Here is a 27,765-nt window from a genome sequence, read left to right as displayed (position 1 = left end):
ACCCCACGCTGGGGCTGCTGGCTACAGGGGTGATGGAGGGGACCATTTAGGAGTTTCTGAATGGAGGCTGACCTTAATCCTAGAAAGAGGATAGCAAAGGCAGCAACCCACATTTGGGGTACTTATAGTTTATAAAAATGTCTCCATGTACTGTCTCCTTTAAGCAATCTTCATAACGACTCTCATGTAGGCAGGATAGATGTAACTATGTTCGTTGGTGGCTCAGACAGTAAAGAGTCTTCCTGCAGTGTGGGAGACCCGGGTTCAATCCCTGTGTCAGGAAGATCCCCTGGAGAAGGAAATGGCAACCCACACCAGTATTCTTGCCTGGAGAATTTCATGGACTGTATAATCCATGGGGTCGCAAAGAGTCAGACATGACTGAGTGACTGCCCTTTCACTTTCACTTTATAAAAGGGAGAGCTGAACAGCAAGAAGTTAAGTAGCAGTTAGCAGATAATAGAGCCAGGTCTACGCCAGACCTCCTGACCCCAAATCGCATGCTGTCTCTGCTCTATGGTGTGACATGGGGAGCAGGACTCAGTAACCAACAATGTGCCATGGGGAAGCAAAAATGAATGACTTGGGTACCCTCTGCACACTATGCAAAATGTGTGCAAATCACCTACATTTTATTTCTCACCCCAAATGTGGCCCTGAATAAAGGCCCATGTATCTTTCACAGAGGCCTGTACATGCTGGTCATTGTGGGGGAACCACAATGATGTAGCCGCTGCCATCAAGGAACCCACAGATTTGTCAGGGGAATTGACAACTCTTGGGCATGGAAAACCAGAAGAAGCATGCCAGGCAGTGGTGGCAAAAGCCGGCTGTGTAAAGACTGGAGACAAGGTCCAGCCCAGGCCACTCACTGGAGGAAGGCCTTGAGCTGGACTGAGGGGCTGTACTGCAGATGAGACCAAGGCTCCAGCCAAGGCCAGGAAGAAGTGGCTCAAGCTCGATCAAGGCAGGAGGAGCAGCCCTGAGACTCATGGGGACAGGACAGAAGGCAGGCATGCTGGCCCAGGAAGAAGTGGCCAGGCCACTGGCCTCTGACCCAGGGAGAAATGCAAGAGTTTGGGGATTCAAGGGAAGAGGTGGTGTGGATCTCTTTAGATTTCTGGTGAACTTTCCACTGACTCAGAACAAGCTGGGAGCGGGGGAAGGGAGATCTCCTGAGAGATGAATATAAGGGCCAGTCTCATGAGCCGCTCCACGGTGACACGACTTTAGGGATACTAGCTGCAGCCCTTTATCCCCAAACCTCCTCATCTTCACTGCTGATTTAGGGGGAGTCAGAAAACCGTTTAGATCTTCAAGAACCCCTTCTCTAGCTCAAATAACCCTAGAAATCTTAAGCTGCTGTTTCTCTTTCTTGGCTGCACATAAAAATTGACTGGAGATTTCTCATATCTGAAGTCTGGAGTGGGGCATGACTCTTCTGGATCTACTTAACATCTACCGGGTAATTCCAGTGTCCACCACCCCCAGGCTGAGCATCACTGGTCCATGCCCAAGAGTGCTGAATGGGGAGCCAGAAAAGTCAAGTTCTGATCCCAAATCTACCAACTTCCCCGTGCGTGCATGCTAAGTGGCTTCAGTCATGTGTGACTCTTTGTGGCCCATCACCCGCCAGGCTTCTCTGTCCGTGGGATTCTCCAGGCAAGAATACTGGAGTGGGTTGCTAGTCCCTTCTCCAGGGTATCTTCCCAACCCATGGATTGAACCCTCATCTCTTCCTGCATTGGCAGGCAGGTTCTATACCACTAGCGCCACCTGGGAAGCCCAACTTCCCCACCCTTAGGCAAATCTCTTAGCTTGCTGCTGACCCATTTTCTTTGTGTATAATGTTGGGCAAACCATCCTTAGTGAAATCACTCAGTCATGTCCGACTCTTGCGACCCCAGGGAGTGTAGCCCACCAGGCTCCTCCATCCATGGGATTTTCCAAGCAAGAGTACTGGAGCGGGTCACCATTTCCTTCTCCAGGGGAATCTTCCTGACCCAGGGATCAAACCTGGGTCTCCCGCATTGCAGGCAGATGCTTTTACTGTCTGAGCCACCAGAGAAGTCCAACCTTAGCTGTGAAGATATGAGGAGACTCAAGGGCAGTTCAGAACATGGAAGGACTTACTGACGCTTAGGGGAAGAGTCATAGCCAGCTGGCATGGCGGGGAGGGAGCTGTGAATCCGAACCGTCACTGTAACAGCCACTTCCCCTCCTCCCTGTCCCCCAGAGTAACCTCCCAGCGGTGAGAGTGAACCTGAGCTTTTGTCCTGGAAGGGTGGGGGTGGGGACAGAATCTGAGGGTGGAGGGCAGGGACTGGATATAAAAAAAGACCCAGAGAGGAGGGGAAATGGGACCGGTGCCCAAGGCCAGGAATGCTGTGTTTTTGTGTTGTTTTTTTTTTTTTTAAGTCCAGAACCATGGGAAATAATCTTTCTTGTTGTGAACAAAAGTTGTTGAATTGCTCAAGAGGCTGAGAAGGCCAGACGGCAGGAGGGCGCAGGGCATGCTCTCTGGCTTCGTGTGCTCTGGCGGGGAAAGGCCTGGGGGAGAGGATCGGGCAGCTCCCTATCCACAGCTCCTTCCCCTGGGACACTGCGAGTGGCTGCAGTGATTTTCATCTACAAGTCAATGGCCAAGCCCTGTGGACCAGTTCCTGAGAACACATGGGAATCGCGGAGCAGAGTCAGCTCTGGCTGCCGGCTGTGTGGATGCTGGCTGCGTCTCTGGGACGCCTGGGATCCTGGCTCCAGCCTGGTCCTCAGAGACCTCCCAGCCAAACCCCTCATCTTACAGACAGGAAGCCAAAACAGGGAAGACACCTGCCCACAGGTGGCCTAAAGCCCAGCTCTCCTGGGATCCCTCAGTCCACAGTACCTTCCTCAGCCCCACCCTGAGAGACTGGGAAAGGCTCCATCTCTAGACGAGGGCTTAAGCAAGGTCATTTCCTCCCCATGATTCCTGCCCAGCTCTGCAGCCCAGCAGAGGCCCAGAGGGCCTGGGGGTATCAGAGCAGAGCATTATGAACTGCCTGGGTTCAAGGGCCAGGTCTGCCACTTACCAGCATTGTGACCTTGGGCGAGTTATTTAACCTCTCTGAGCCTTAACTTTCTCTTTCATCTAGGGCTGATTCTAGTACCCTTGGGTACTTCTGAGGATTACATGAGCTGGTATTATTTTCCTATAATAAGTGCTCAATAAATGTTAGCTGTTAATAAGACTGGCCCCTTCTAGGGCTTCCTGAACCAGCTAAACTCTGGGATTTGAGCTCAGCCACAGAAGACTTGGGGCTTCCCAGGGAGCACTAGCGGTAAAGAACCCATCTGCCAATGCAGGAGACGTAAGAGATCCCTGGGTCAGGAAGATCCCCTGGAGAAGGGAGTGGCAATCCACTCCAGTTTTCTCACCTGGGAAATCCCATGGACAGAGGAGCCTGGCGGGCTACAGTCCATGGGGTCACAAAGAGCTGGACACACTGAGTGACTGAGCGCACAGAAGACTTGGCCTTGAAATGGCCAGCTCTCCTGGAAGAAACCATGGCGGGAGGTGCTGGCTTGGCTAGTTGGGACAGCAGGAGCTGAAAGCAGGCCAGGTCTGGAAGCCTAGAATGGGCAAGAGGAGTAATAAAGACAAAGCCAGTTCAACTCTGCTGAGGCCTGGGACTGCTGAGCCCCCAGCTGGTACCACCGGAGACTCAGTTCAGTTCAGTTGCTCAGTCGTGTCTGACACTTTGCGACCCCATGGACCCCAGCACACCAGGATTTCCTGTCCATCACCAACTTCTGGAGTTTACTCAAACTCATGTCCTTTGCATCAGTGATGCCATCCAACCATCTCATCCTCTGTCATCCCCTTCTCCTCCTGGCTTCAATCTTTCCCAGCATCAGGGTCTTTTCAAATGAGTCAGCTCTTCGCCTCAGGTGACCAGAATATTGGAGTTTCAGCTTCAGCATCATTCCCTCCAAAGAAATCCCAGGGCTGATCTACTTCAGAATGGACTGGTTGGATCTCCTTGCAGTCCAGGGGACTCTCAAGAGTCTTCTCCAACACCACAGTTCAAAAGCATCACGTCTTCAGCGCTCAGCTTTCTTTATAGTCCAGCTCTCACATCCATACATGACTATGGAAAAACCATAGCTTTGACTAGATGGGCCTTTGTAGGCAAAGTAATGTCTCTGCTTTTTAATATGCTGTCCAGGTTGGTCATAGCTTTTCTTCCAAGGAGCAAGCATTTTTAATTTCATGGCTGCAGTCACCATCTGCAGTAATTTTCAAAATAAGTCTCTCACTGTTTCCATTGTTTCCCCATCTATTTGCCATGAAGTGATGGGACTGGATGCCACAATCTTAGTTTTCTCAATGTTGAATTTTAAAAGTCAACTTTTTCACTCTCCTCTTTAACCTTCATCAAGAGGCTCTTTAGTTCCTCTTTGCTTTCTGCCATAAACGTGGTGTCATCTGCATATCTGAGGTTATTAATATTTCTCCCAGCAATCTTGATCCCAGCTTGTGCTTCATCCAGCTTGGCATTTTGCATGATGTACTCTGCATATAAGTTAAATAAGCAGGGTCACAACATACAGTCTTGAAGTACTCCTTTCCCAATTTGGAACCAGTCCATTTTTCCATGTCTGGTTCTAACTGTTGCTTCTTGACCTGCATACAGATTTCTCAGGAGGCAGGTAAAGTGGTCTGGTGTTTCCATCTCTTGAAGAATTTTCCACAGTTTGTTGTGATCTACACAGTCAAAGGTTTTGGCGTAATCAATAAAGCTGCTGCTGCTGCTGCTGCTAAGTCGCTTCAGTCATGTCCGACTCTGTGCAACCCCATAGATGGAAGTCCACCAGGCTCCTCCATCCCTGGGATTCTCCAGGCAAGAACACTGGAGTGGGTTGCCATTTCCTTCTCCAATGCATGAAAGTAAAAAGTGAAAGTGAAGTCGCTCAGTTGTGTCCGACTCTTCACGACCCCAGGGACTGCAGCCTATCAGGCTCCTCCGTCCATGGGATTTTCCAGGCAAGAGTACTGGAGTGGGGTGCCATTGCCTTCTCCGAATCAGTAAAGCTAGGAGTAGCTATTTTAGGGTGGGGCAGAAATGGGAGGCGAGGAAGGCCTCACACTTGCCTATCAGATAAGATGTGCAACTGAAGAGACCTGAGACTCCTGACTCACCAGCCAACCTTAACATCCTCTCTCGCTGCCCCTCCTTGGTCCAAAAAGCAAGGCTGACATTTACTTTTCATGTCCAGGAAGAGCAGAAGCAGCACCACCCACAGGCTGCAGTTTGAGGAGCCGGTAAAGTCCTTCCCTCACTCTCCACCTCTCCTTTTGTCTGTTGCAGAGCAGAGTAGGGGGGAAGGAGACTAGGAATGATCTGGTCTGGGCCGCTCATGTCACAAATAAGCTAATGACAGTGATCTTGGTGCTGGCTCATTTTGAGCACATAGATTCCCAAGCACTATGTGAAGGGCTTTATGCAAATTATCTTATTTCATCTTCATAGTAACCCTGAGAGGCGGTTCTGTTATTATCCCCACATTCCAGATTTGGAAACTGAGGCTCAGAGTGGTGAAGTCACTGTCCAGGGTCACACAGCTAGCAAGCGTGGTTCTGGGACTTAAGCCGAGGCAATCTGGCCCCAGAAAGATGCCCTGAATAGCCAGCATCCCTGTGCTCTGTTGTGAAATTCATGCTCAAAGAGAAGAGCTCCTTGATGCCTGCTGCACCAGGCAAATTGGTGCCCTGCTCTGTGCTCCTTTAACACCCTCGGATTTCAAGTTTTATTATCTTGGGGGCTGATGCTCTGATTGCCAGAAAATGTTCTGTCCTCTTTTTCACACACAAGAGCTAGCTCTACCTCCAGAATGCTGGCCTTCTGGAAAGAAAGGAGGAGGAAGGTCCAGGCATGGTGTAGGGGTGAGGAGAAAAGGTTGGGTACTATGTTTCCATGACAACGCAACAGCCTCCCTCATTGCTGCGTCTGCTTGCTGCTGAGAAAGCTAAGGACGGAAATGAGGTGGGGGTGAGGCTGTCTTCTCTCGTTTCCTTCCTCACCTCCCCTTAAGGCTGGGCTGCAGATAAGCTGAAAGCCCACACCTGACCCAACCTTGCTGGCTAGATTCCACCCCACTCTATATTTAGAAGCTGAAACCTTGTAGCTGGGTCCTCCCAGGCAGAATAGCAGTCTGGGCCAGGCCTCTCAACAGCATTCCTCTCCCCGGATCCCAAAGGCTGTGAACTCCCTAAAGAGGAGGAACGCCTGTTTGTACTTCCAGAGTCTGCACAGGGCCTGGCGAGAGTAGACGCTCAATGAATTCTTGTTGAATGAACAAACGAAAGAACAGACCAGCGACCCATCTGATGCTGGAGCCGCGAGTATTCATTTTCACTTGCCCAAACCTCCGTGCTCTGTCTCCGCTCCGCATCTTTGCCAGTTCGGCTTCCTCTGCCCACGCTTCCCCACCGCACTGTGCTGTCCTGGCACAGAGGTCACTTTCCCACAGAAGGTTGTGTAGACTACTTGACAGCGAGTCCTCCCCATGGCCCCGGGCTATGAGAGTGCTGGAGTTCAGAAGCATATGCCTTGTGGGCTTGTGTGTCTCCCCAGTGAGTCTGGGAGCCTCATGCAGGTGGGAACCATGTCTGCCAGGCCCCTAGAGCCTGGCATGATGCCTGGCTTATAGTAAGTATGCAGTCCTTCTTTCTGGAAGGTTGAAACGGAGGGAGAGAGGGGGTGGTTCTTTCGGAATAAGAGAGACTAATGTAGTGGGAGTTGATGAGTAAAAAGAACAGCATCCAGAACTCAAAACCTTCTTAGATCCAGATGGGAACCAGAGCTCTTCACAGCCCAGGGATCCCTTCCCGGGCTCATCACACACAGTATCAACCAAATAATAACAGTCTCGAGCCCTTGTAGTTGGACAGCAGCTCACCAAGCTCTTTCACATCCTTGGCCTGGTTCCAGTCCCCAGACAGCCCAAAGAAGGGCTTATAAATTATTCCCCTCCTTTTAAAGGTGCTGGGCAACTGGACAGCCACATACTCCCCCAAATGAGCTTAGAACCTTACTTCACACCATATGCAAAAATTAACTCAAAATCGATCACAGATTTTGACGTAAGAGCAGAAACTCTAAGACAGAGAAGCATCAAGGAAAATCTTTAAGATTTGGGGTTAGGCAGAGATTTCTTAGACACAGTACCAAAAAAGCATGACCCATAAAAGAAAATTTGATACACTGGACTGTCAAAATTTGTGACTTTGGTGCTTCAAAAGATACTGTGACAAAAATGAAAAAAAGCAAGACAGCAAAAAATTATTTGTGAAACACACATGTGATAAAGGAAGAGTATCTGGAGCCTAAAGAGGAGGAGAAGAGGTCTGGGGGAGGATGCCACCAGCAAAGAGAGCCTGGGTTCCTAAGTCGGGGCCTCGCCACTGCGTCTGTTCTTTGCAGCACCCCCGTTCTTTGCAGCACCCCCGTAGCTGAGTTGGGCCGCCAGGCCTGATTGGGAGGCTCCCTGGAGAACTGATTCAAGTAGGTAAAGTCTTTCCCCTAGGCCTTCAGGCTTGATGGACATGCCTGCCTCCTTTTTGCACCTGCTTCCTCAACAAGGGCTCCCCCTAGTGGCCACCGGCAGAACTGTCATTTCATGCCGCAGCCGACCCAGAGCCCGCGAAGGCTGAGATGCCGCCCCATTTGCCAAGAGACAGCAGGAATGCCATAGCTTCTACTCTGATTCTCCAGCAGATGGCTTCCTGTTTAAAATATATTGTGCTCAATATAACCTATTAATAATTGTACATTTGGCTAAACACGTTAGTGTGAATGTGTTAACCGATGACCTGGGGTAATAAAATGGTGGGCAACCTAGGCAGAGAGGCGAGCAGAAAGTAGGAAAACCCAAGATCTGTCTCCACACCGGCCACTCCCATGTCGTGTCTCCAATCGCTGCTCTGCACTGCAGACCCACAGCCCACCGCCTGCCCAGAGTGTCCACGACCCAGCTCCCAGTCCCCCCGCCCTGCACCTCCCACCCAGCACGTCCTGTCTTTCCCATCCAATAACAGCACCTCCAGTTTTCCAGTTGCTTAGTCCACAAGCCTTAGTCATCCTGGACTCCTCTGTTTCATGCTCCTTATGCAGTCTATCAGCAAATCTGGTTGGCTCCACCTTCAAAATATTTCCAAAGTCTAGCCCTCTTCTCACGGCTCCCATCCCAGTCCAGGCTTCCACTATCTCTTGCCTCGATTCAGTTCAGTAGCTCAGTCGAGTCCGACTCTGTGACCTCATGGACTGCAGCACTCCAGGCCTCCCTGTCCATCACCAACCCCCGGAGTTTACTCAAACTCATGTCCATCACGTTGGTGATGCCATCCAACCATCTTGTCCTCGGTCGTCCCCTTTTCTTCCTGCCTTCAATCTTCCCCAGCAAGATCTCTTGCCTGGCTTGCCACAGATTCCTCCCAACTGACCCCCTCTACTTGCCCTTCCCTTCTACCCCTTTAAACTATGAGTCACTTCATGTCCCTCCTCTGCTCAGGCACTCTCTCCTGTCCAGCCACACTGGCCCCTTAACTCTTCCTCACTCCAGGCAAGCTTCAACCACCACAAGACACCGCCCCACCCCACCCCTGCCACTCCATCCACCACCCCCAGGCTTTTGCTCTGCCTGCAGCGCCCTTCCTGCACAGCTGGTTGGTTTGCTCCCTCTTCAAGTCTTTATTCAGATGGCATCCTCTTTGTGCTGCTGCTGCTAAGTCACTTAAGCTGTGTCTGACTCTGTGCGACCCCATAGACTTTGTGAGGCCTTCCCTAATCACCCTCTTTACAATCCTAACCTCACTCTCACCCCTGAACTGTCACTCCCCACGAGAATTCCATAAGGGAGGGTTTTGTGGGGTTTTTTTTGGTCTTACTCACTATTAGTCTAGCACAAAGCAGTTGTTCACCAAATATTTGTTGAATGAACCAGCCTGCTTTTCTCAACTGGGAGTGAAGAATCTCCAGGGTGTGATGTAGTAGTCTGGAGCCAAAACAAGTGATCATTTCAAATTGGAGCCTCTTTGCAGATAAGTCCAAGCAGCTGCTGGTTCCCTCCAGTTTTCACTCACACTTTCCGCTCTTACCTAGGCCTGAAGAATGCGGATGCCCTGACCCTGAGCCCTGCATCTGAGTCTCAGGTTCACTGCATTGGCTTACAACCCTGAAGGGGTGTTGATCTCTCTGGTCAAGTTCAATGTGAAATAGCGAGTCCCTGTGGTGTGCCAGGAACTCTACATTCTTACATTACTTAGTCTTAGAAGTGATTTGCCTTCCCTGGAAACTGGACCAGAGAGTCGTAAGATGATAAAGACGATCGTTAATGGCCCTGCCTGCACGGGTGTCCCATGATGTGGTGGTTCTATCCTCTAAACTGAATATTTTCTCCCTGAGACCTTTGTGAGGTTTGTTCAAGAAAAACATCACAGAGGTGGAAGTAGGAAGGCCCACTGGATGTGTGTTTACCAGTGCATCTGGGCTATTCTGCCATCTCGGCCCTGGGTTTGAGGAAGTTGGTCTCTTACAGGACAGGCCTGCGTGCCGTCTGAGGGCTGAGTTTGCCTTGACCAGTTATAAGCTCAGTGTAGCCCTCCCAGCTCCCCGGCAGGCTTCGGTATCTTGCACAGTGTTGGGGGAGGGGGGCCTCGTGTCTGACCTGGGGACCCCTCTCCAGCAGGGAGCCTCCCAGGATGACTGTCTTGCCGAGCAACCTGAACGTGATGGGGAAGCCCCGGAACTTCACGGTGGATGACTGCTTCAACTCTCGGAACACCGTCCTAAAGGGGCAGCCCTTTGGGGGCATCCCTACTGTATTGTTCCTCAACATCATCTTGTGGGTGGTGAGTGCTGGGCACTGCGGAGGGCAAACCAGATGGGTCTCACTGGGGCACATGGTCCAGCTTTCCCAAGGGATACAAGGGGCCCCAGCTGTCTGTAGCTGTGTCCCACCAGCCCCAGCGGCGGGAATCATCTGAAGGGCAGCCTGCCCGGGGCGGCCCGGGATGGCCCGGGGTGGGGGCACCTTGGAGAAGAGGGGGCTTTGGGTACAGCCAGATCCCTGATTCTCTTTCTTGCACCCTTGTCCGAAGGTCCCCCCTTGGCCAGTGCCCTTGAGCCTCCCAACTGGCCCCTTGATGGTTTCTTCAAGGAGGCCTCTCGTCCATTGTTCTAAACGTGCCACCTTCATTCAAACAACTCTGAGCAAACACTCTGTGCCAGGATGCTGCTGGGCACTGGGCCTTGAAAAAGGCATGACCCCTACCCTGACAGAGCTGGCCACCCAGAGGGGAGCCCCTGGGGCCCTCAGGGACAGTCTTCCTCTTGGGAATGCAGGGGTGAATCGAGGGGAAGGCAGTCTGTGAACTCTCTTGCCCCTTTCCTGGCCCATAGGTCATTGTCTTGATTTACTCCTTCCTCCGGAAAGCCGCGTGGGACTACGGGCGCCTGGCTCTGCTGATACACAACGACAGGTGAGGAGGGGCCGGGGTGGGGATCCAGCTTCCTCGGGGCATGTGCTGCTGTGACCGGGACAAGGCTCTGACCCGCGCCCAAGCTGCACAGGTGTCAGCAGGTGGCATCTCATTACCACCCCTGCCCTGCTTGTTCCTCCCAGCACAGAGGTGACTTCCGGAGGGCAGCCCCCTCTGGACCCAAGGCCCCTCTTTCCTCAGGTCTCAGACAGTCTGGATCACGACTCCCCAAGATGCCCAGAGCTGGTGTGTCTGCTCCTGGGCGGGAGGGGCCCTGGTCCTCTACCCCGGGAGTGGGCAAGACAGCGAGGCAGGCGCCTAAGAGCCTCCTCTCCCTGTCCACCTCCTCTTTCCTGGCCGGCAGCCTGACCTCACTGGTCTATGGGGAGCAGAGTGAGAAGACGTCCCCCTCGGACATCTCCCTGGAGATGGAGCACAGAGACAAGGTGGGTCCTGGGGGCTGGTGCGGGCGGGAGCGGGCGCGCTGGCACGGGGGCAGTGGTGCAGGGGCGGGCGCGCTGGCCCTGGACAGGCGGCCTGGGCTCGGGCAGGACGCGCCGGCTCGCCCGCAGGGGCCACAGCAAGCGCTCCGGCAGCCTGACCTCGGACAAACACCTCAACCTTGCCAAGCCTGTTTCCCCAGCGGAAACACAGAGACTTGACCTCAGCTGCCTCCTAGGGTGCAAGAGAATGGTGGTGGTTACCGCACAGAGGATAAAGGCAGCAAGGGGGCCCGCCACGCGTCGGGGCGGAGCTAACGTGCTCTGCGTGGCGCTCAGGGCTGGGTGCTCTTGAGCGGAACTTGGAAGAGAGGTCTGGCTTGCCACCTCCACTGCTCACCTCCCTCTCACCCGTGGCTCCCACCCAGACAGCCCCAGGGTCACCCACAGCCCCATGTCACGAAACCCAGTGGCCGCTCATCGGTTCTCATCTCATCTCTCAGAGCCGCCTTGCCTTCTTGAACAGAGGAAAGCACTTCCGGCTGTCTTCCGTGGCATCCTGCTCTCTAGGATTTCCCTCTGTCGGTGCCGCCTCCAGGCCGGGAGACTTCCCCAGCCCCAGGCCAAGTCATCCATACTCTCTCACGACTTCAGTTCTACACGAAAGTGAAAGTCACTCACTTGGGTCCGACTCTTTGCAACCCCGTGGACTATACAGTCCATGGAATTCTCCAGGCCAGAATCCTGGAGTGGGTAGCCTTCCCCTTCTTCAGGGGATCTTCCCAACTCAGGGATCAAGTCCAGGTCTCCCGCGTTCTTCACCAGCTGCGCTACCAGGGAAGCCCAAGAATACTGGAGTGGGTAGCCTATCCCTTCTCCAGCAGATCTTCCCGACCCAGGAATCGAACTGGGGTCTTCTGCATTGTACGTGGAGTCTTTACCAACTGGGCTATTAGGGAAGCCCTCAGTTCTACATGGATCCCTCCTAAATTCCTATCTCCAGCTAAACTTCCTCTGAGCTCTGGCCCCATTTGTCCAGTGGCCTTCAAAATATTGTAAGGGCGTTTCGGATTCAATATGCTGTAATTTTCACCCCCCACAACCACCTGTCCCTGGACCCCTGGTCTCAGACTCTTCCCATCACGCACTCAGGTACGTGTCGCTGCTCTCATCCAGGCCCCTGGCACGGCCGGCTTGTTACCTAATCGTGTTGCTCTCACCTTCTCAGGTTCGTTTCTCTCCACCTCTCAAACCATCCCGCAGTCCAGCCTCCCTCAGTCTTTGGCTTGGGTGAGCATGGTAGCTGCTAACCGGTCTCTTTTGGTCCACACGTGCCCCTTACTCCATCCAGAGTGAACTCCATGAACAGGGACACAGGGCCCCCTGTGTAAGCTTTCTATGGCTTCCTAATGCTCTTGGAATCAACTGCCATGGGCTTGTGGTTGGGCCTCTTGCCCACCTGTCCTGTCTCTCTTTTTCCTCCCGACTGCCCCACCCTCCACCACACTGGCCATCTTTCTGACCCTCCTTCTCACCCCACGCCCATCACCTGCTGTCCCCCTCCCCACTGGCCACTGGCCCCTCCCTGGCTAACACACCCACGCTCTGCTCAGATTTCAGCTCAAGCACCATTTTCCCGGGATCCCTGTCCGCTCCTCCGGATCCCGATCTCTTGTTATAGCCTCACAGAAAACGCACTCCTTGTCTTCAGTGCTCTTAGCCCAGACTGTGAGGATGCCCTGTCCTACAATCAGTCAATTGTGCCCACTTCCCCCCCGAGACCAGTGTCGTTCTGGTCTCACTTACATTGTCCCAGCACCCGGTCCACCCTGTCATGCCATTAGTATCTGATACACATTTGCTGGAGGCAGGGAGTAGGTAGAACCCTATTCTTTCCATTTTCATCCCTCCAAGAGACCCAGTCCCTTTCCTTGCCAAGACCTGCCCCAGGCCAGGCCAGGAGCCTCAGACAGTTTGTGTCTTGGAGGTTTCCTCTGTCGAATGAGGTCACACCTACCTTGCAAGGTGATTCTCAGATTTACCTTTGGAAATATCGCTTTGCCTTTGTAGTGGTTTTTTTCTGCACAGTGACATTTTATTTTAAAAATATCTAGAAGATAAATCATTATGGCAGCAGTGGGGCAGTCAAACAGATGAGGGTAGAAATTACACACAGAGGGAGAGTGTGGTGAGGGGTCCCAGGCAGGCGGCAAGCCCCTAGCCTGGGTGAGCGGCATGAGTGAAGCCAACCGGTCTCCCCATAGTGCCGTGAGCAAGTTGGGACAAGCGTGGCAGGATCGGGGAGGATGGGGCCACCGAGGTGGGTGGACTGACCACCGTCACTCAATCTTGCCAGCTGAGCTGGCTCCTGGGAGCCTGTGACCATTTCCTCAGGGCGGGGAGAAGAGAGAAGATACGTCTGCTTCTCAGGCCCGCTGTTCAGCTGTGAAGTTTTCAGGATAGTTTATGCCTTTCAGAGCTGTGGTGTGTATGCAGGGAAGTGTGTGTGTATGAGAGAGAGAGAGAGAAAAAGAGAACAGATCCACACATGGTCACTCACACATCTGTGTCCATGCACTCTGCACGAGTGTATAGACCACACTTCTACTCACAACTGCCCTTTCACTGGTGGTCCTCCGCTCCACATAACCACTAGGGTCTGTCAGCAAACCTGCCTGCTGTCTTAGTGAACCGCGAGTTGGCCCAGCGGTGGGTGGTGGGGAAAGGCTTTCCATGCAGGGAAGGGTGGCCAGTCTTGAGAGTCAAGCCCAGTCTTGTCTAGCAGTTCACCCCCTGCCTGGGACTTGCCCAGTCGCCGCTGCCACCTCCGTACCCTGTCCCTTCATTGCTCTGCCTCATACCCAGGCTTTTATCCCTGTTTTAGTTCCCTAGGTCATAGCTAGGGGAATGATTCCCCCGACAGGCATTCCCGCTGTCAACCCACCCAGCACAGTGAGGAGGCCTGGAAGGTGGGCCTTACACCGAAGGTAGCGAGGAACTTCCTTTTGTTTCGTGTTTACCAGCCTCTCCTTGCTTCCTTTTGTTGTTCAGTCGCTCAGTCGTGTCTGACTCTTTGTGACCCCATGGACTGCAGCACGCCAGGCTTCCCCGTCCATCACCAACTCCCGGAGCTTGCTCAAACTCACGTCCATCCAGCTGGTGATGCCATCCAACCATCTCATCCTCTGTCGCCCCCTTCTCCTCCCACCTTCAGTCTTTCCCAGCATCAGGGACCTTTCTAAAGAGTCAGCTCTTCGCATCAGGGGGCCAAAGTATTGGAGCTTCAGCTTCAGCAACAGTCCTTTCAATGAATATTAAGGGTTGATTTCCTTTCAGATTGACTGGTTTGATCTCCTTGCAGTCCAAGGGACTCTCTAGAGTCTTCTCCAGCACCTCATTTCGAATACCTATTCCCTAATGCACGTGGTTCAACTGAGAGGGTCCTGCCCAGTTCACTGATGTGCTCGTGACCCAAATGGGGTCCGTCAGGAACGGCAGCCTTTTCTGAGGTTTTGCCAAGCCCTCCATAATCTCAGAAGCAAGCACGCATCAGAGCAACTTAACCAGCTGCCATACCTGGCAGCTTTTAGAGCCATGGCCCTCTACCCACCTTAGCATGCAGCTCCTAAGCTGATGCCCTCTCCAGGCTTCTCCCTGTCTCTGGCCAAGGCCACCTTTTCCCGTCACCCGGGAACTCCAGACAGCAAGACCCTGAGAGAAAGGCGTAATTGACAGGACTCTCAGGTGCAAAAGAAGAAACCAGCTCCGGCTTACTGCTGTACCAAAAGGGTGATGTGTGGCTTGAGTGTGGAGAAATTAGGACAAGTGTCTGTTTCAGGTCCAGTTGGACCCAGGAAGTCCAGCATTGCCACCAGGATCCCTCTCTGGTCCTTCTTCGTCTGACTGGGGTTTTTTCTCAGGCGGACTGCTGCGTGTAGCATCAGAGACTCACCAAGCCCCTCCAGGCTACCTGGTGTTGACCGACAGGCAAGAACCCAGAGGAAGCCATGCCATATCAATTCCCTTAAGAACATTCTGTTTGGCCCCACTTGGGTCAGGCTCCTGTTGGTCAGCTGGCAGAAGCCTTCTTGAGGGACAGCCCACTGGGCCATATGCCTGGGGGAGGGGCATTTCCCAGAGGGACGCAATGAGGGACAAATAGCAACTGATGTCCACCCCAGAGTGCCTTCTCTCCCTCCAGTCCAAGGACCCCCCAGGTCCCCACTTCTTGTGGCAGGATGCCCGACTTCTGAAAAGACATCCCCCTCAGCACCGATTCCAGTCCGGGCCTTGCCTGGGGAGGAAGCCCCAGACACTGCCTCCCTGCCTTGGACGTCCCAGCGCTGGGTTTCTCACACTTTCTCTCCTTTTCCCCCAGGGCTTCTATTCCTGGTTTTTCAACACCATCACCATGAAGTAAGTGCCTGAATTTTCTGAGCCGTGGGGCCTCATCTGCTGGAGGGTGGGGGGCGGGTCTCCTTCCCCACAGGACCGGACCTGGGGCCTGAACTCTGTGCCCCAGCCTCCACTCTCCACTCCCGGCCGCCCACTGCAGCCCAGCCCGGGAAAAAGGATGCTTTCCAGTTGGTGAAATGGGAACTGGAGGGTGCCCGCAGCCCATTTTCCCTCTGCCACAGTTCTCAGGAAAGGACTCCTTTCACAGGCTTGTAAAAATGCTTTTATGAAGGCCACACGAGGAAAAAGAAGCCCTTCCCACGTGTTGTTTGCTTTTCTCCTGTGAACGTCATTCCTCATATTTGCCGAGATGGAAAAAATCAAAACCACCGGAGAGAAGGGCAGGCCTTGTCTCCTAGCCTCTGTGCCCACTCTGGAGGGATAACCCCTGGCCCACCACATCTTCTGGATCTCTTGAGTGTCAGACCCCCTCGGCAAGGAGAGAGACCCCCAGGCCTGTCATCTCCTGATTGCCTCATCCCCACCAGTCCCTGACTCTCCTCAGAGCTCTCTGTCTCTACTGCATGAACACATATGTGCGTACACACTTACTTCTGTGCACACAGCTCTGTCTCCATCTCAGAGCCCTGTATGTTCCCAGATGCTCCCTAAATAGCTCCCATCCAGCTTGCCCTTCTCGTCCTTTGACCCCCTCCTCCAGGGTCCAGCCTTGCCTGGGATGCCTGCCTTAGGGGGCTGCCTAACTGCTCCTCAGAGGCCACTGCACAGGGTTCCGCCTGGACCTGCTCATTTGGTTCTTTGCCAAGGCTCTTAGAGCGTCTTCCATCGTGTGTCTCCACATCCACCATTCAAAAGCCTTGCTGGGAGCATTCAGATATTGCCCCAGACCCCATCCCAACCCCCACGAGCCACACTGGGGCACCTCTCTTTCCCCAGACCTGGGACCCCCACAGGGGTGCAGGGCATCCTGACTGGCCCTTGGGAATCCAGAGCTGGCCTTGGGACTGGCAGTCTCTGGTGTCTGAGCCCCAGCCCTGACGGAGGACTCCCCATGGCCTTGGCCTTTGGTCTTCCTTTATCTTTCACTGAAGTCCCGAAGAAGTGATACAACTAGTTTGTGTGGGGGTTGGGACTCTTAGCCCCATGTTGGGGGAGTGGAGGGAAGACTTTTATTTCTTGGCACTTTCTCTAGTTTTGCTTTGTTTTGAAAAGCATGCGCAAGCTTGCATAAATACAGTTTCATTGAGAGAAACATAGAAGTTCGCCTGCAGTCTCTCATCCATTTCATGACCCTCCCTTCCTGCAAAAGCCAAAGTCCCAGGGCACAAAGCCCACTCAGTCTAATCAAAAACACAAAGGTTAACTAGACCCACGACACAGAACTTCTCATGGAAAGTGCATAACTGCTGTGCAAAAGGCATTTGGGAGAGTGAGAACTTAATTCCAATGTGGGAGTTTGGAAGAAGCATGGTTTTGAGCAAGGCCTTGAAGAATGGGAAGAATTTTGGTCGTTGTGATATGAAGGGCCCAATCAGAAATTAAGGACTGTGGGGCAAAGATTTGGGGTGGAGATGGCAGAGTGTCCAGAGATGGTAAATCTTGTGGTGTGCTGGAAGCAGGAGTACATAGAAAGAGATAAGATAAAAGATTGGGCCGGAAGGATCAGTGGGAATCTTGACTGCCATCCCGAGAATCTTGGCTTTTGATTTAGAGGCAGCAGAAAGACAGTGCCTGTTTTTGAGCAGGAAACTCAGGATGATATCTGTTTGTAGGCAGGAGTTTGAGGGGTGAATGGCAGTTGGAAGAGGCCAAAGGCAATGCAAGCACCTAAGAAGGCTTTCCCAGTGTCCAGGTGAGAGGTGGTGATGATCAGGGAGTTGACGTGGAGGAGACATGGGAAGGGAAGCTCAGGGCGACCGTCAATGGGTCATGGTTTCCACCTGGCTTCCACCTGGTTAGGAAAGAGGGAGGAGTCGACGTCTTGTCTCTGGGAAGGGCAGTGATACCATTAGGTGGAAGGTGAGGAGACATAATGAGTTGGGAAATTGATAACACAGAACCAGGACGAGTATGGGAATTGACGGTCAAGCTATTGAAAAACAGAAATAAAGCTTAGGAGAAAGGTTGGAGCTAGAAATTTAGACTTGGGATATGGGAGCGAAGAGGTTGTGGTTGAAGTCGTGGAAGCAGATGGTTCACCCAACGGAGCAAGATCAGAAAGGATCCAAGGGAGAGAATAGCTGGGGCAGGAGGAAAAAGCATCCCGTAGGGCAGCAGCTTGCTGTAACCAAGCAGGCACAAGGCTCCAGACATGGTGTGCTCTGCAGCCTCCAACCCTGCGAGCCGGACTAGAATGAGCGCTCAGGAAAGGACGTCAGCTTTGAAGACTTGGGTCTCCCCTGGGAGGGCAGGTCCAGGATGAGGAGACGTCTGAGGAGTAGAGGCTGAGAAAGGAAGTCACCTTTTTTCAAGAAGTGGGTGGGACAGGGATGTAAGGATATTGGATGGAACTCGAAGGGAAGCTGGTGAAGGAGTAGATGCTTGAGGAGCTTCTCAGGTTTTTCTAAGACTGAAACATGGGCACTTGAACCTGGCTGTTGTTGAAAGGGAAGAAGTCGGGGTGGCTGAAGAGAGAGGAGGCGTTAAAGATGAAAGAGAAGGATGCCAGGTACAGCGAGTCTCCAGTAAGAGGTAGAGGAGAGGAAGCGATTCAAGCAGAGACAAGAATTAATCATGAGTAGGAGAGAGAGTGGTGCCTGGAACGTCATGGGGGCCGCACTTTAAAGAGAGGTGGGAAGAGGACAGAGTTGAATAGAGGAGTATAGATAGCTCAAAAATTCAGGCTTCCCTTGAAAGTGTTACATAGGCTTCTGAGTATAGCCTGGGTTTTCCGGTGCAGATGGAGCAATGAGCCCAGTAGGGGCAGAGGGAATTGCTAGCCCAGAAACGAAATTCTTGTGTTCTCAGTCCCATCTGGCCCTCTGCTCTCGCTATCTGATTGGAGGCTCTCACCCTGCCTCAGGCACACTATTTATATCATATGAGCAGATCTGGGCACCCCAAGCCTGCAGGGGGACATTCCCCCCATTCTCCCTTCTCACCACTCCTCATCCACCCCATTCTTGGGATTTAATTCTCAAATGCAGGGCTACTGCTGCTACTGCTGCTAAGTCGCTTCAGTTGTGTCCGACCCTGTGCGACCCCATAGACGGCAGCCTACCAGGTTCCCCCGTCCCTGGGACTCTCCAGGCAAGAACACTGGAGTGGGTTGCCATTTCCTTCTCCAATGCATGAAAGTGAAAAGTGAAAGTGAAGTCGCTCAGTCTTGCCCTACTCTTAGCAACCCCATGGACTTCAGCCCACCAGGCTCCTCCGTCCATGGGATTTTCCAGGCAAGAGTACTGGAGTGGGGTGCCATTGCCTTCTCCAAATGCAGGGCAGGAAGTGTTTTAACAGCTTGAAGTTTAAAAAAAAGGTTGAGAGCTCTAAGTAATTACTGAAATGGTGATATTGAAAGCCTTGAAGATATGCTGTACATTGTAGTATTGTTGAAAAATAAATTTGCATATTGGACTGGATGCTATAAATTGCATACCACCTTCAAGTCTGATCAGAGGGCAAGGGTGAGTAAACTATGGTACGTCCACCAGTGGGGGGACAGGTGTGCACCTTGGGGCTAAGTGTGAACTAATAATCCACAAAAGGCCATTGTCACCATTATTACTGTGCAGTCATAAAAATGTTTAGACAAAATGTTAAACTGTCAGAAAACACTTAAGATTAAATGTGAAATGAAACAAAGTGGGGAAAAAGTGAAAGAGTTAGTCGCTCAGTTGTGTCTGATTCTTTGTGACCCCATGGACCGTAGCCCACCAGGCTCCTCTGTCCTTAAAATTCTCCACGCAAGAATACTGGAGTGGGCAGCCATTCCCTTCTCCAGAGTATCTTCCTGACCCGGGGGTCGAACCCAGGTCTCCCACATTGCAGGCAAATTCTTTATCGTCTGAGCCACCAAATGCTGTTTATACTACGGTCACTAAGGTAAACCAGTAATATAAGAAACTAAAGGAAACTGACAAAAATGATTAATACCCATTGTCTTAGGTTTGATGAGATAGTAGGTGAATGATTTTCTTCTTTCGTATTTTCCAAAGTTTCTATTATAAGCATGTGTTGCTTTTAAAATTTTTAATTGGAGTTAACAAACATGCAGAGACATGCCCCCCAAAAAATGTCCAGCTCAATTATCACAGCCTCCCTCCTGATAAAGATTAGAGCATTGCCAAGACCCCAGAAGCTCTCCTCCTGCACCCTCCCAATCTCCTAGCACCTCCCTGCTCTTCAGAGAAAACCGGCATCCTGACTTCTAACTCTTCAGTTCAGTATTGCCTATTTTTGAACTTTGTATGTGAAATGATATGGCATATGTTGTTTGTGTGTGTCCTCTTTCACTCAGCATTACATGTGTGGAGTTCAGCTGTGGTCTTCCATTTTTATCTCTGAATAGTGTTTCAGTACATATATGCATAATGTATGCAGCTCACTGCGTGTGTACTTCATTCTTGTGTCCATCTCAACTTTGACAGACATTTAGGTTGTTTCCAGTTTGGGGCCATTACAAATAATGCATCTCTGCGATTCTCATCCTTGTCTCTTAATGCCCATGTGCATGTATTTTGGTTGGTTATAAACCTAGGGGTGGGATTGTTAGGCCATAGGGTATACATATAGTCAATTTCTATAGATAATGGCAACTGTTACCCAAAGTGGCTGTGCCAGAGTCAGTACCCATGAGTGTGAGAGAGCTCCCAGCACCTCCTCCCAGAATTTTCCTCACCAACTTTCCAATGCTGACCAGTCTGGCAGTACGGAGTGATAGCTCATTGTGGTTTGAAGTTTTTAGCTCATTGTGGTTTTTAATTTAAGGAGCAGCTTTTTGAAAAATAGGATGAATCTTGCTATCACTAACGGTTTGTTCAGTACCTGTACCATGGCAAGCACTAGGAACGTTTGAAGAAGCAGTAAAAGAGGAAATCAATGCCTGATTTAAGAGTGCTTCTGGATTCCCAAGTGCGTTATCTGCAGCCTCTTTCTTTGAAACGCCTGTGAAATTCAGTGAAACCCACTTCGGGCCTAGCAAGTTTTGAGCAGAGGGATGCTTCTGAAGATGAAGACGCGGGCGTGGGGCGGTCATCTCCTCTCCTTTGCTCCCTCCGCCCCTGCCTTGGGTTGCAGCCACACTGGCTCCTGAGCAGTGTCCCCGTCTCTGTCTCTTCCAGGAATGAAGACCTGATTAGCAGGTGTGGCGACGACGCCCGGATCTACATCATGTTCCAGTACCACCTCATCATCTTTATCCTCATCCTCTGCATCCCCTCCTTGGGCATCATCTTGCCCATCAACTACACTGGAGATGTTCTGGGTAGGTGGAGCTCCGTGGACCCCGAGCCCGGCCCACTAGAACTAAGAGGCAGCCCGGCTGGTGGGACAGAGCTTGGGGCTTGGGCATCTCGAACTCTAACTTCTAGCTGTACTTCTCAGGATTAGTTATGGGACCTTAGGCAACCCGTGCTTCCAGCTCCCTCACGTGGAAACCACAGGTGATACCTCTCTGGGTACCAGTTTGGCCCAGGGTCTGGTGCAGAGAAGGCAGATAGTAGTAATTCAGTCTAAAACCGAATGTTTATCCATGATCCATGACCCACACTGTACCTGGCCAGGTGTTCGTGGAGGCCTTGTTATGGCGTGTGACCCACTGCCAAGATCCCTGGACCGGATCTCTCGCTGTACCCACTCTGGTGGACACAGCATCATAGGGGCAGAATTTCTCATCCAGAGTCCATCAACATTTCTCCTAGCAGAGCAGATTTTGACATAGTAGTGTGGTGGGTGAGGGCTTGGCCTTCAGAGACTGAAAATGTGCTTCCCCACCGTTTACCCATGTCTGCTTCCCAGAAGATTATTTCATCTTCTGCAGTGTCCCCAGGCCTTGGTTTCCTCAGTGGTCATAGGGATCAAGAGACAACGCATGTCACGTGCTTCGCACGCTGCCTGTAGTGGGTGCTCAGTGAATAGCAGCCAGTATGTCACTAGTGAGTGCAGACACAGAGCCGAATGAGGGCCGTACAGCTAGGTGGTGTGTAAACGTCCGGATGGTGCCAGATGTGCCCTGACCGCTCAGGTTCCCACCTGTTTCTCCTCGGCCACTGGCGCTCGTGCCCAGTTGCTCAGTCGTGTCCGACTCTTTGTGACCCCGGGGACTCCAGCCCGCCAGGCTCCTCTGTCCATGGGGACTCTCCAGGCAAGAATACTGGAGGGGGTTGCCATTTCTTACTCCAGGGGATCTTCCCAGCCCAGGGATGGAACTCATGTCTCTTGCATCCCTGCAACAAGCTCTGGGGAACTAAAAGGAAGCGCAGGATGTAGGCAAGCATTTCTAGGCCCCAGGCATTCACTCGGGAACCCTGGGGTCTGGTGCCCAACCAGTCAAGGAGCCAGGCTTGAGGCTGGCAACTTTCTTCTCTTTCAGACCGGGATAGTCACTTTGGCCGGACCACCATTGTCAATGTCTCCACAGAGTAGGTACCTGATCCTCTTACCTCCCATTCTACTGGCTGGGGCAGGGGAGGCGGTGTGGATGTTGGTGGGGAGAGGTGGTCCGACGGTAAGTCTAAAACATGGGCTCCTCTTTGCTGATGAGAAAGGCCTGGTTTCTTTGGGAACCCAGGTCCCAAGTGGGACGCAAGACACTGCCTTCTCTTCGTGAGGAAGTATTCTTGGTGCCTCCGTGTCCCCATCTCTGTAATGGATGGACCTAGCTAAACCAGTCACTCCTGAAGTCTCAGCAAGTCTCCTCTTTGGTTGGTATGTCTAGCTCCCGATAGCCAGAAGCACTGTAGTAAATGGAGGTTTAAGGTACTGCTTCCTCTGCCCACAAAAGAGTTCAGCTCAGGCCTCAAGGAACTGAGTGAAGCACAGACCTGATCCCCGCGGTTGCGAGACTGAGGACCCAGAGGGGCTGGGTCCCTGCCCCGGCTCTGCTGTTAGCCGGCCCTGGGTCTGGGGCAGGGCGCCCTCCTGTGAGCCTCATCCCTCGTCCATGGTGGGGGAAAGGCTGTTGGACACGAGCTCTAAGGCCCCTCCAGCCCTCTGGTTCAGGAGCCTGTGGACGTTAACGTCAGCCAACCCCTCTGGTGGCCAGAGCAATCTGTAGGACCCAGACGTGGCCCTGCTGGTCTCGGCCGAGACAACAGGCCCCCCAGGGCTCGTGGCCGGCTTCCTGACAGAGCGGAAGCAGCCTTTCCAGCAGATGTGAGTGGGCCTGCGCGCTCCTAACCCCACCTCCCTTTACCCGACCCCATCTTCTGACCCTGCACCCCTGCAAACCCCACCAAACTCCAAAAGCACCAGAAAGGCTGGGCCCCCTTTCGCCAGCTCCGCCCTGGGTGTTGGCAGCGCCAGAGCAGAGCTTAAGCAGCTTCTTCCCAGCCAGTCGCTGGTGTAAGTGTGACGCCTACAACTTCCAACAAGAAGTGAAGTCTAATAGGGCGGCCAAGAGCCCCTTCAACTTTCCTAAATCCAGAGAGCTGGAGCGTCCCTCAGGGACCATGTCACCTTGCCCTCTCTGAGAAAACTGAGGAGAGAGGCATTTAGCCAGATGGGGAAAGTTAAGTGAAATGCCAGGCAGAAGAGGTGGGGGCGGGGGGGGGACAGTGATGAGATATTTTGAAGCCAGGCAGCCTCTCTGTCCTCAAACTGCACCAAATAAGGCGGGCCCTGTTTCTGAGCAGCCTTCCTGGCCTGGTGCCTTGGGACAGCTTCACGTGAGTGCAGAGCCCCGGGACCCAAACATTTCCTGCCCCAAGGAGGTGAGCCGAATCTGCAGGCCCTCCTTTCTGCAGGCCTGCTCTGCTTGGCCTCATGGTCAGCTGTGCAATGGCAGGGGGGTGGGGGGGGGGCGGCCAGGGGGCAATATGACACGGTATGAAGAGTGTAAGTGCTTCTGCAGTTCTGGGCACCCCTCCTGGGACCGCCACAGCCAAGAGTAGCCTTGGGCAGACACTCTGGCCCTCATTTCCCTATGAGTAAAACGAAGACATTCACAGCACCGCGCTCACACGGTCCAAGAGTCTAGCGAGAAAATGTACACAGAGCATCTGCTCCCACCCTGGGTCTGGCATATAGTGAACACTCGATCAACGCTAGCCTTCATTCGTTGGAGTGGACAGCCCCTTCTCCATCCCCTTCCAAGGTGCCTGAGTGTCTGGAGGCACTGGAGGGTGGCCCTGGGGAGGTGGGAGGGGGTGGGGTGGGGGTCTCACGCCTCCCGTGTCTCATTCTTGGCAGGAGTAAGTTCCTGTGGCTACACAGCATCTTCGCTTTCTTATACTTCATCACCAACCTCCTCTTCATGACTCATCACTGCTTAGGATTTGTGCCCAGGAAAAGCTACGCAGTGAGTAGTGAAAAGAACTACCAGGACCCTCTCGCCTAGAGCCCCTCCCCCTCCCCCCCCCATCCGGACCATCCCACTCCCAGCCTTCAAAAGCATCCCAGCTTGTCGTGGTCTGCACACCTCTGGGGGGCAGTCTTGCTCGAGCAGGGAGGCCTCCTCCGCTTATCCCTGGGAATTGTCACCTGGCACATCCATGTGGGCTGTGAAACCACTGAGACCCTTCCAAACCAGCTGGTGAATAGCTGCCCCCAAGTATGTCCTCCTGCTACACCCCTGCTGCCCTGGACCCTCTCCAAGGACCCCTGGACCTCACCACCACTGGAAAACTGAAGGCTTAACTGTGGCGGGGGTGACCTCCCTCTTCAGCAGCCAGTGCCCCCAGTGGGTAGATACTTTGACTACTTTGCCCACTCTTGCGTCCAACTCCTGGCCCTTCCACCATCTCCCTGAGGTCAGAAACTCATGGGCTGCCTCCTTGTGTCCTCACTGTCTTGGTTTGTATTTCTCTCATCCCACCTCCCAAGCAGAACCTGAGACAAGGGTTTGAGTAGCATTCATTTATTTGGGAGGTGATCCCAGGAAGGACCACTAGGCAGGTAGGGTCTCCTAGCGGGAGGGAAGATGGCAGATAAAAGAGAGATGGGCTCCTTCAAGCCTTTCATCCTAAAGGACAGATTCCATTTACCCCACCCCAGAACACAATTGCACACACCCCAGAAGGCAATTGCACACACCCCTGAAAGGTAACCCCGAGTGTCTCAGCCTGCCAGGAGGCTTGGGCACTCCTGGCCCATCTGGACTCGGCCACATCAGCTTTCTGTCTTGTCACCAGAAGCTTCGGCCCAGACTCCCCTCTCTAGCAGCACAGTTTACAGACACTTGCCGCAAGGCGATGGCTCGGGAAGACATGTCCCACTCACAGAGTAATGTGAATTTTGAGGGACTTCCCCGTTCCCTCCCCACAGTCCAGCTCACCTTCCAATTCCCCATCCCCGGTCTGATGATAGGGATGTCCCCTTGAGGAGGGCATCACGTGAAACAGTGGAGACCAGAGGTCAGCAAGACAGCATGAGCTGCCCTTGTAGGTCATGGAGCTCTGGTCCTCCCCAAGCCCTCCACCTCTCCCTGCAGCCTCTGACTCTTCCTCCCCTGACTACAGCCATCCATGGCAAGGGGTCTCCTGGTGCAGGGGCAGGGGGGTGCGTGGCGTGGGGCACAGGGATTCACAGAGGTGTGGCTTGCCTGCCTGCTGACCTCAGGGATGTGGGCTGGGTGGGGAAGCTGGCACCTGGCTTGCCCAGCAAGGAGACAGCCTGACATGAGTAGACGACCTGCTCCAGGTGGCTGAGGGCCACCAGAAGACCCAGAATTCCTGTGCGAGCAGTCTTCTTTCTCCACTGACCTTCCCCACCTAGGTCACCAGGACACTAATGATCACCTATGTCCCCACGGACATCCAAGACCCAGAGATCATCATTAAGCATTTTCAGTAAGTGGGGCAGGGTTGGCTGAGGTGTGGATGGCCTCCTCCCGGTCATCCTCCAGCTGTGGCGCCCAGTCTAGAACAGGTCATCTTTTCTTGTGGCCCCTTCTGTGACCTGAGTTCCAAACCCTAGAAGCTAATTATCTGTGAGCAGCAATGTCCAGCTCTGCTCCCTGGCCCTGTTCTGTGTCATCTGGGAAGGATGTGGCAAATCTCTCACTAACAGGGATCAACCCTGATGTCCAGGCTTAGGAGCCAGGGAGTGGATTCTACCACCCAAGCACCAGAAATCCACAGCACCAGGGAGCTGTGCCCCTTAGCCCTGTGGGCTGTAGCTCTAGGGAGAGGGGAAGTCCCCAGCCCTGCAGGCTGGCTCATCATCTTCGTTCCTGGCTTCAGCGAGGCCTACCCAGGGTGCGTAGTGACCAGAGTCCACTTCTGCTATGACGTCAGGACCCTGATTGACTTGGATGATCAGAGGTGAGGCTCAGCGGAACCTGTCTGGATTTGGGGTGGGGAGGGAAGGGGAGGCTGTTGCTCTGCTGGCCTCCGACCACAAGACCCTTCACCGTGTCGCCTGTTGGCTGGCAGGCGCCACGCGATGCGGGGCCGGCTCTACTACACTGCCAAGGCCAAGAAGAAGGGGAAGGTGATGATCAAGGTCCACCCCTGCTCCCGGCTGTGCTTCTGCAGGTGCTGGGCTTGCTTCAAAGAGGTAACTGGCGCGGACATTGGGGATGCGGCACAGGGGCTGGGGCACCGGGGCTCCAGGCTCCGTCCACGGCCCCAGGCGGTACCACGGGCCTACATCCTTGGGCCGCAGACTCCGTTCAGAGCTCCCCCTGGCTCACGTTCTCCTTTCCAGCATGTCCTGTCTCCCTGTTGAGAAGGCAGAGGAGCCTTTCTCGGGGCCTCCCCCTCCCAGAGTGATCCAAGATGGGGCAGGTTCTTGCTCCCTTTTGGGGCTTGGTGGGGAGGACCAGCAAGGACACAGCAGGCCGCCAGGCCTTGGGTGTTCACAGAGCTGGGACGGGAACATTTGAAAGCTGTGGGCTCCATCTTATCACCCCGCCCGTGTGGCTAGAAGGAGGCCTTGGCAGGACTGAACTCATCTAGGCAGTTCAGAAAAAAAGCATGATTCCCTCACCTGAAAAGGCTGCAGGCACATTCTGTTGCTCCTCCGGAGTCCACCCCAAGGCCAAAGGCACCCCTTTACCCCTGGGGAAGCCTCCCTTTCCCCAGATCTAAGAGCAAGGAGCTTGTTTCAGAGTGACAGCCTCTTCCTCCTGGAGAGCTGGGACCTGGGAGCCCACCTGGGGTCCTGAGCTTTTTTGCCAGGCTTCCTAGGGAGCTGGGGATGGAACCAAGACACCACCCCCCTCGTCCCCGCCCCGCACCGGCCTGCGCCCTTGCGGGGAGAGAGGCGGCCTTCCTGGAGCCCTGGCCGCTCCAGCTCTGAGGCTCACGTCTCGCCCCCTAGGTGGACGCAGAACAGTACTACAGCGAGCTGGAGGAGCAGCTGACTGATGAGTTCAACGCTGAGCTCAACCGCGCGCGGCTGAAGCGTCTGGACCTGATCTTCGTCACCTTCCAGGACTCCAGGATGACGAAGCAGTGAGTGCCGGGTTGCGGGGAGAGGGTGGAGGAGACAGCTGCTTGCTGCGCCCAGCCCGGCCCCAGGAGCGGGCCTCTGCTTCTCCGAAACCATCCTTTCCCACCCCCATTCCAGGCGAGGGGAGGAAAGGAGAGCACCTCCCTCCAGCGTGCTGTGCTCTGCCCTCCTCCCCTCGGCCCCGCCCTGTTCCTCGAGGGCATCGCCGCTGCCATCTTGCTTTCCAGAGCACGGCCGCGTGCGTCTTCCTCCAGCTGCCGGGCTCGGCTTGTCTGCAGAGACGCCCAGGCCCTGGGCTCCCCACCCCCATATGTCCTTGCTTCAGCCCAGAAGTGGTCAGCGTAGCCCTTGACCTCTTGGTTCCACTTTCAGGCCTTGACAAGAATGATACCCATTTTCCACCCCTCATTATCCATCACCCGTACGTCACTCTTCCCCTCACCGCGAGTGACAGAGTCAGCACAAAGACCCAACTGCCATTCCTGCTCCTCTCCTCTCCTCTGCAAGCCTTCTCTGTTTCATAGCTTTGCAGGCTCCTCCCCTCCTCTGCCCCAGCACTGGCAGCCCATCTTCATAAGGAATGGATGAGGTCCGCTCTGGAATGTTCTGGAAGGAATCTTAGGCCTGGGTCAAATACATAGGAGCCTCAGAATCAGCCTTTTGAGGATGATGGAGTCATCCTCTCCCCAAGGGAGCCTGATCGTTCACAAGGCTTTGTTTTCACCCGCCCTGACCCTGCAAAGGAACAGTGGCACAGGCTAGAATTCAGGGCAACAGATCACGTGCAATTTTGCAAGTTAGTTACACCCTCAAGGTTCTTATTCATCACATTTGGTTGCT

General features: G+C 53.5%; 1 protein-coding gene across 3 annotated transcripts in view; it reads left to right on the top strand.

Moving 5' to 3' along the window:
- TMEM63C (transmembrane protein 63C) overlaps positions 1-27,765 on the top strand; it is a 61,583-nt gene that overhangs the window by 15,811 nt on the left and 18,007 nt on the right. The window contains exons 2-12 of one of the 3 annotated variants that reach the window (XM_040226010.1): positions 9,727-9,889; positions 10,440-10,519; positions 10,884-10,965; positions 15,338-15,375; positions 20,655-20,797; positions 21,905-21,953; positions 23,722-23,830; positions 25,246-25,319; positions 25,713-25,793; positions 25,905-26,028; positions 26,794-26,927. In XM_040226010.1, the coding sequence (XP_040081944.1) occupies positions 9,740-9,889; positions 10,440-10,519; positions 10,884-10,965; positions 15,338-15,375; positions 20,655-20,797; positions 21,905-21,953; positions 23,722-23,830; positions 25,246-25,319; positions 25,713-25,793; positions 25,905-26,028; positions 26,794-26,927 (1,064 nt within the window). In that variant the 5' untranslated portion in view covers positions 9,727-9,739. Of the gene's footprint in view, positions 1-9,723; positions 9,890-10,439; positions 10,520-10,883; positions 10,966-15,337; positions 15,376-20,654; positions 20,798-21,904; positions 21,958-23,721; positions 23,831-25,245; positions 25,320-25,712; positions 25,794-25,904; positions 26,029-26,793; positions 26,928-27,765 lie in introns of those variants that run through there. The other 2 variants (XM_040226009.1, XM_040226011.1) reach the window with 2 other exon arrangements.

The sequence above is a fragment of the Oryx dammah genome, unplaced genomic scaffold (genome assembly GCF_014754425.2).
Source record: "Oryx dammah isolate SB20612 unplaced genomic scaffold, SCBI_Odam_1.1 HiC_scaffold_26, whole genome shotgun sequence".
Classification (NCBI taxonomy): domain Eukaryota; kingdom Metazoa; phylum Chordata; class Mammalia; order Artiodactyla; family Bovidae; genus Oryx; species Oryx dammah.
Note: the sequence above shows the minus strand (reverse complement) of the source record. Positions and strands in the feature narration are given on the sequence as shown.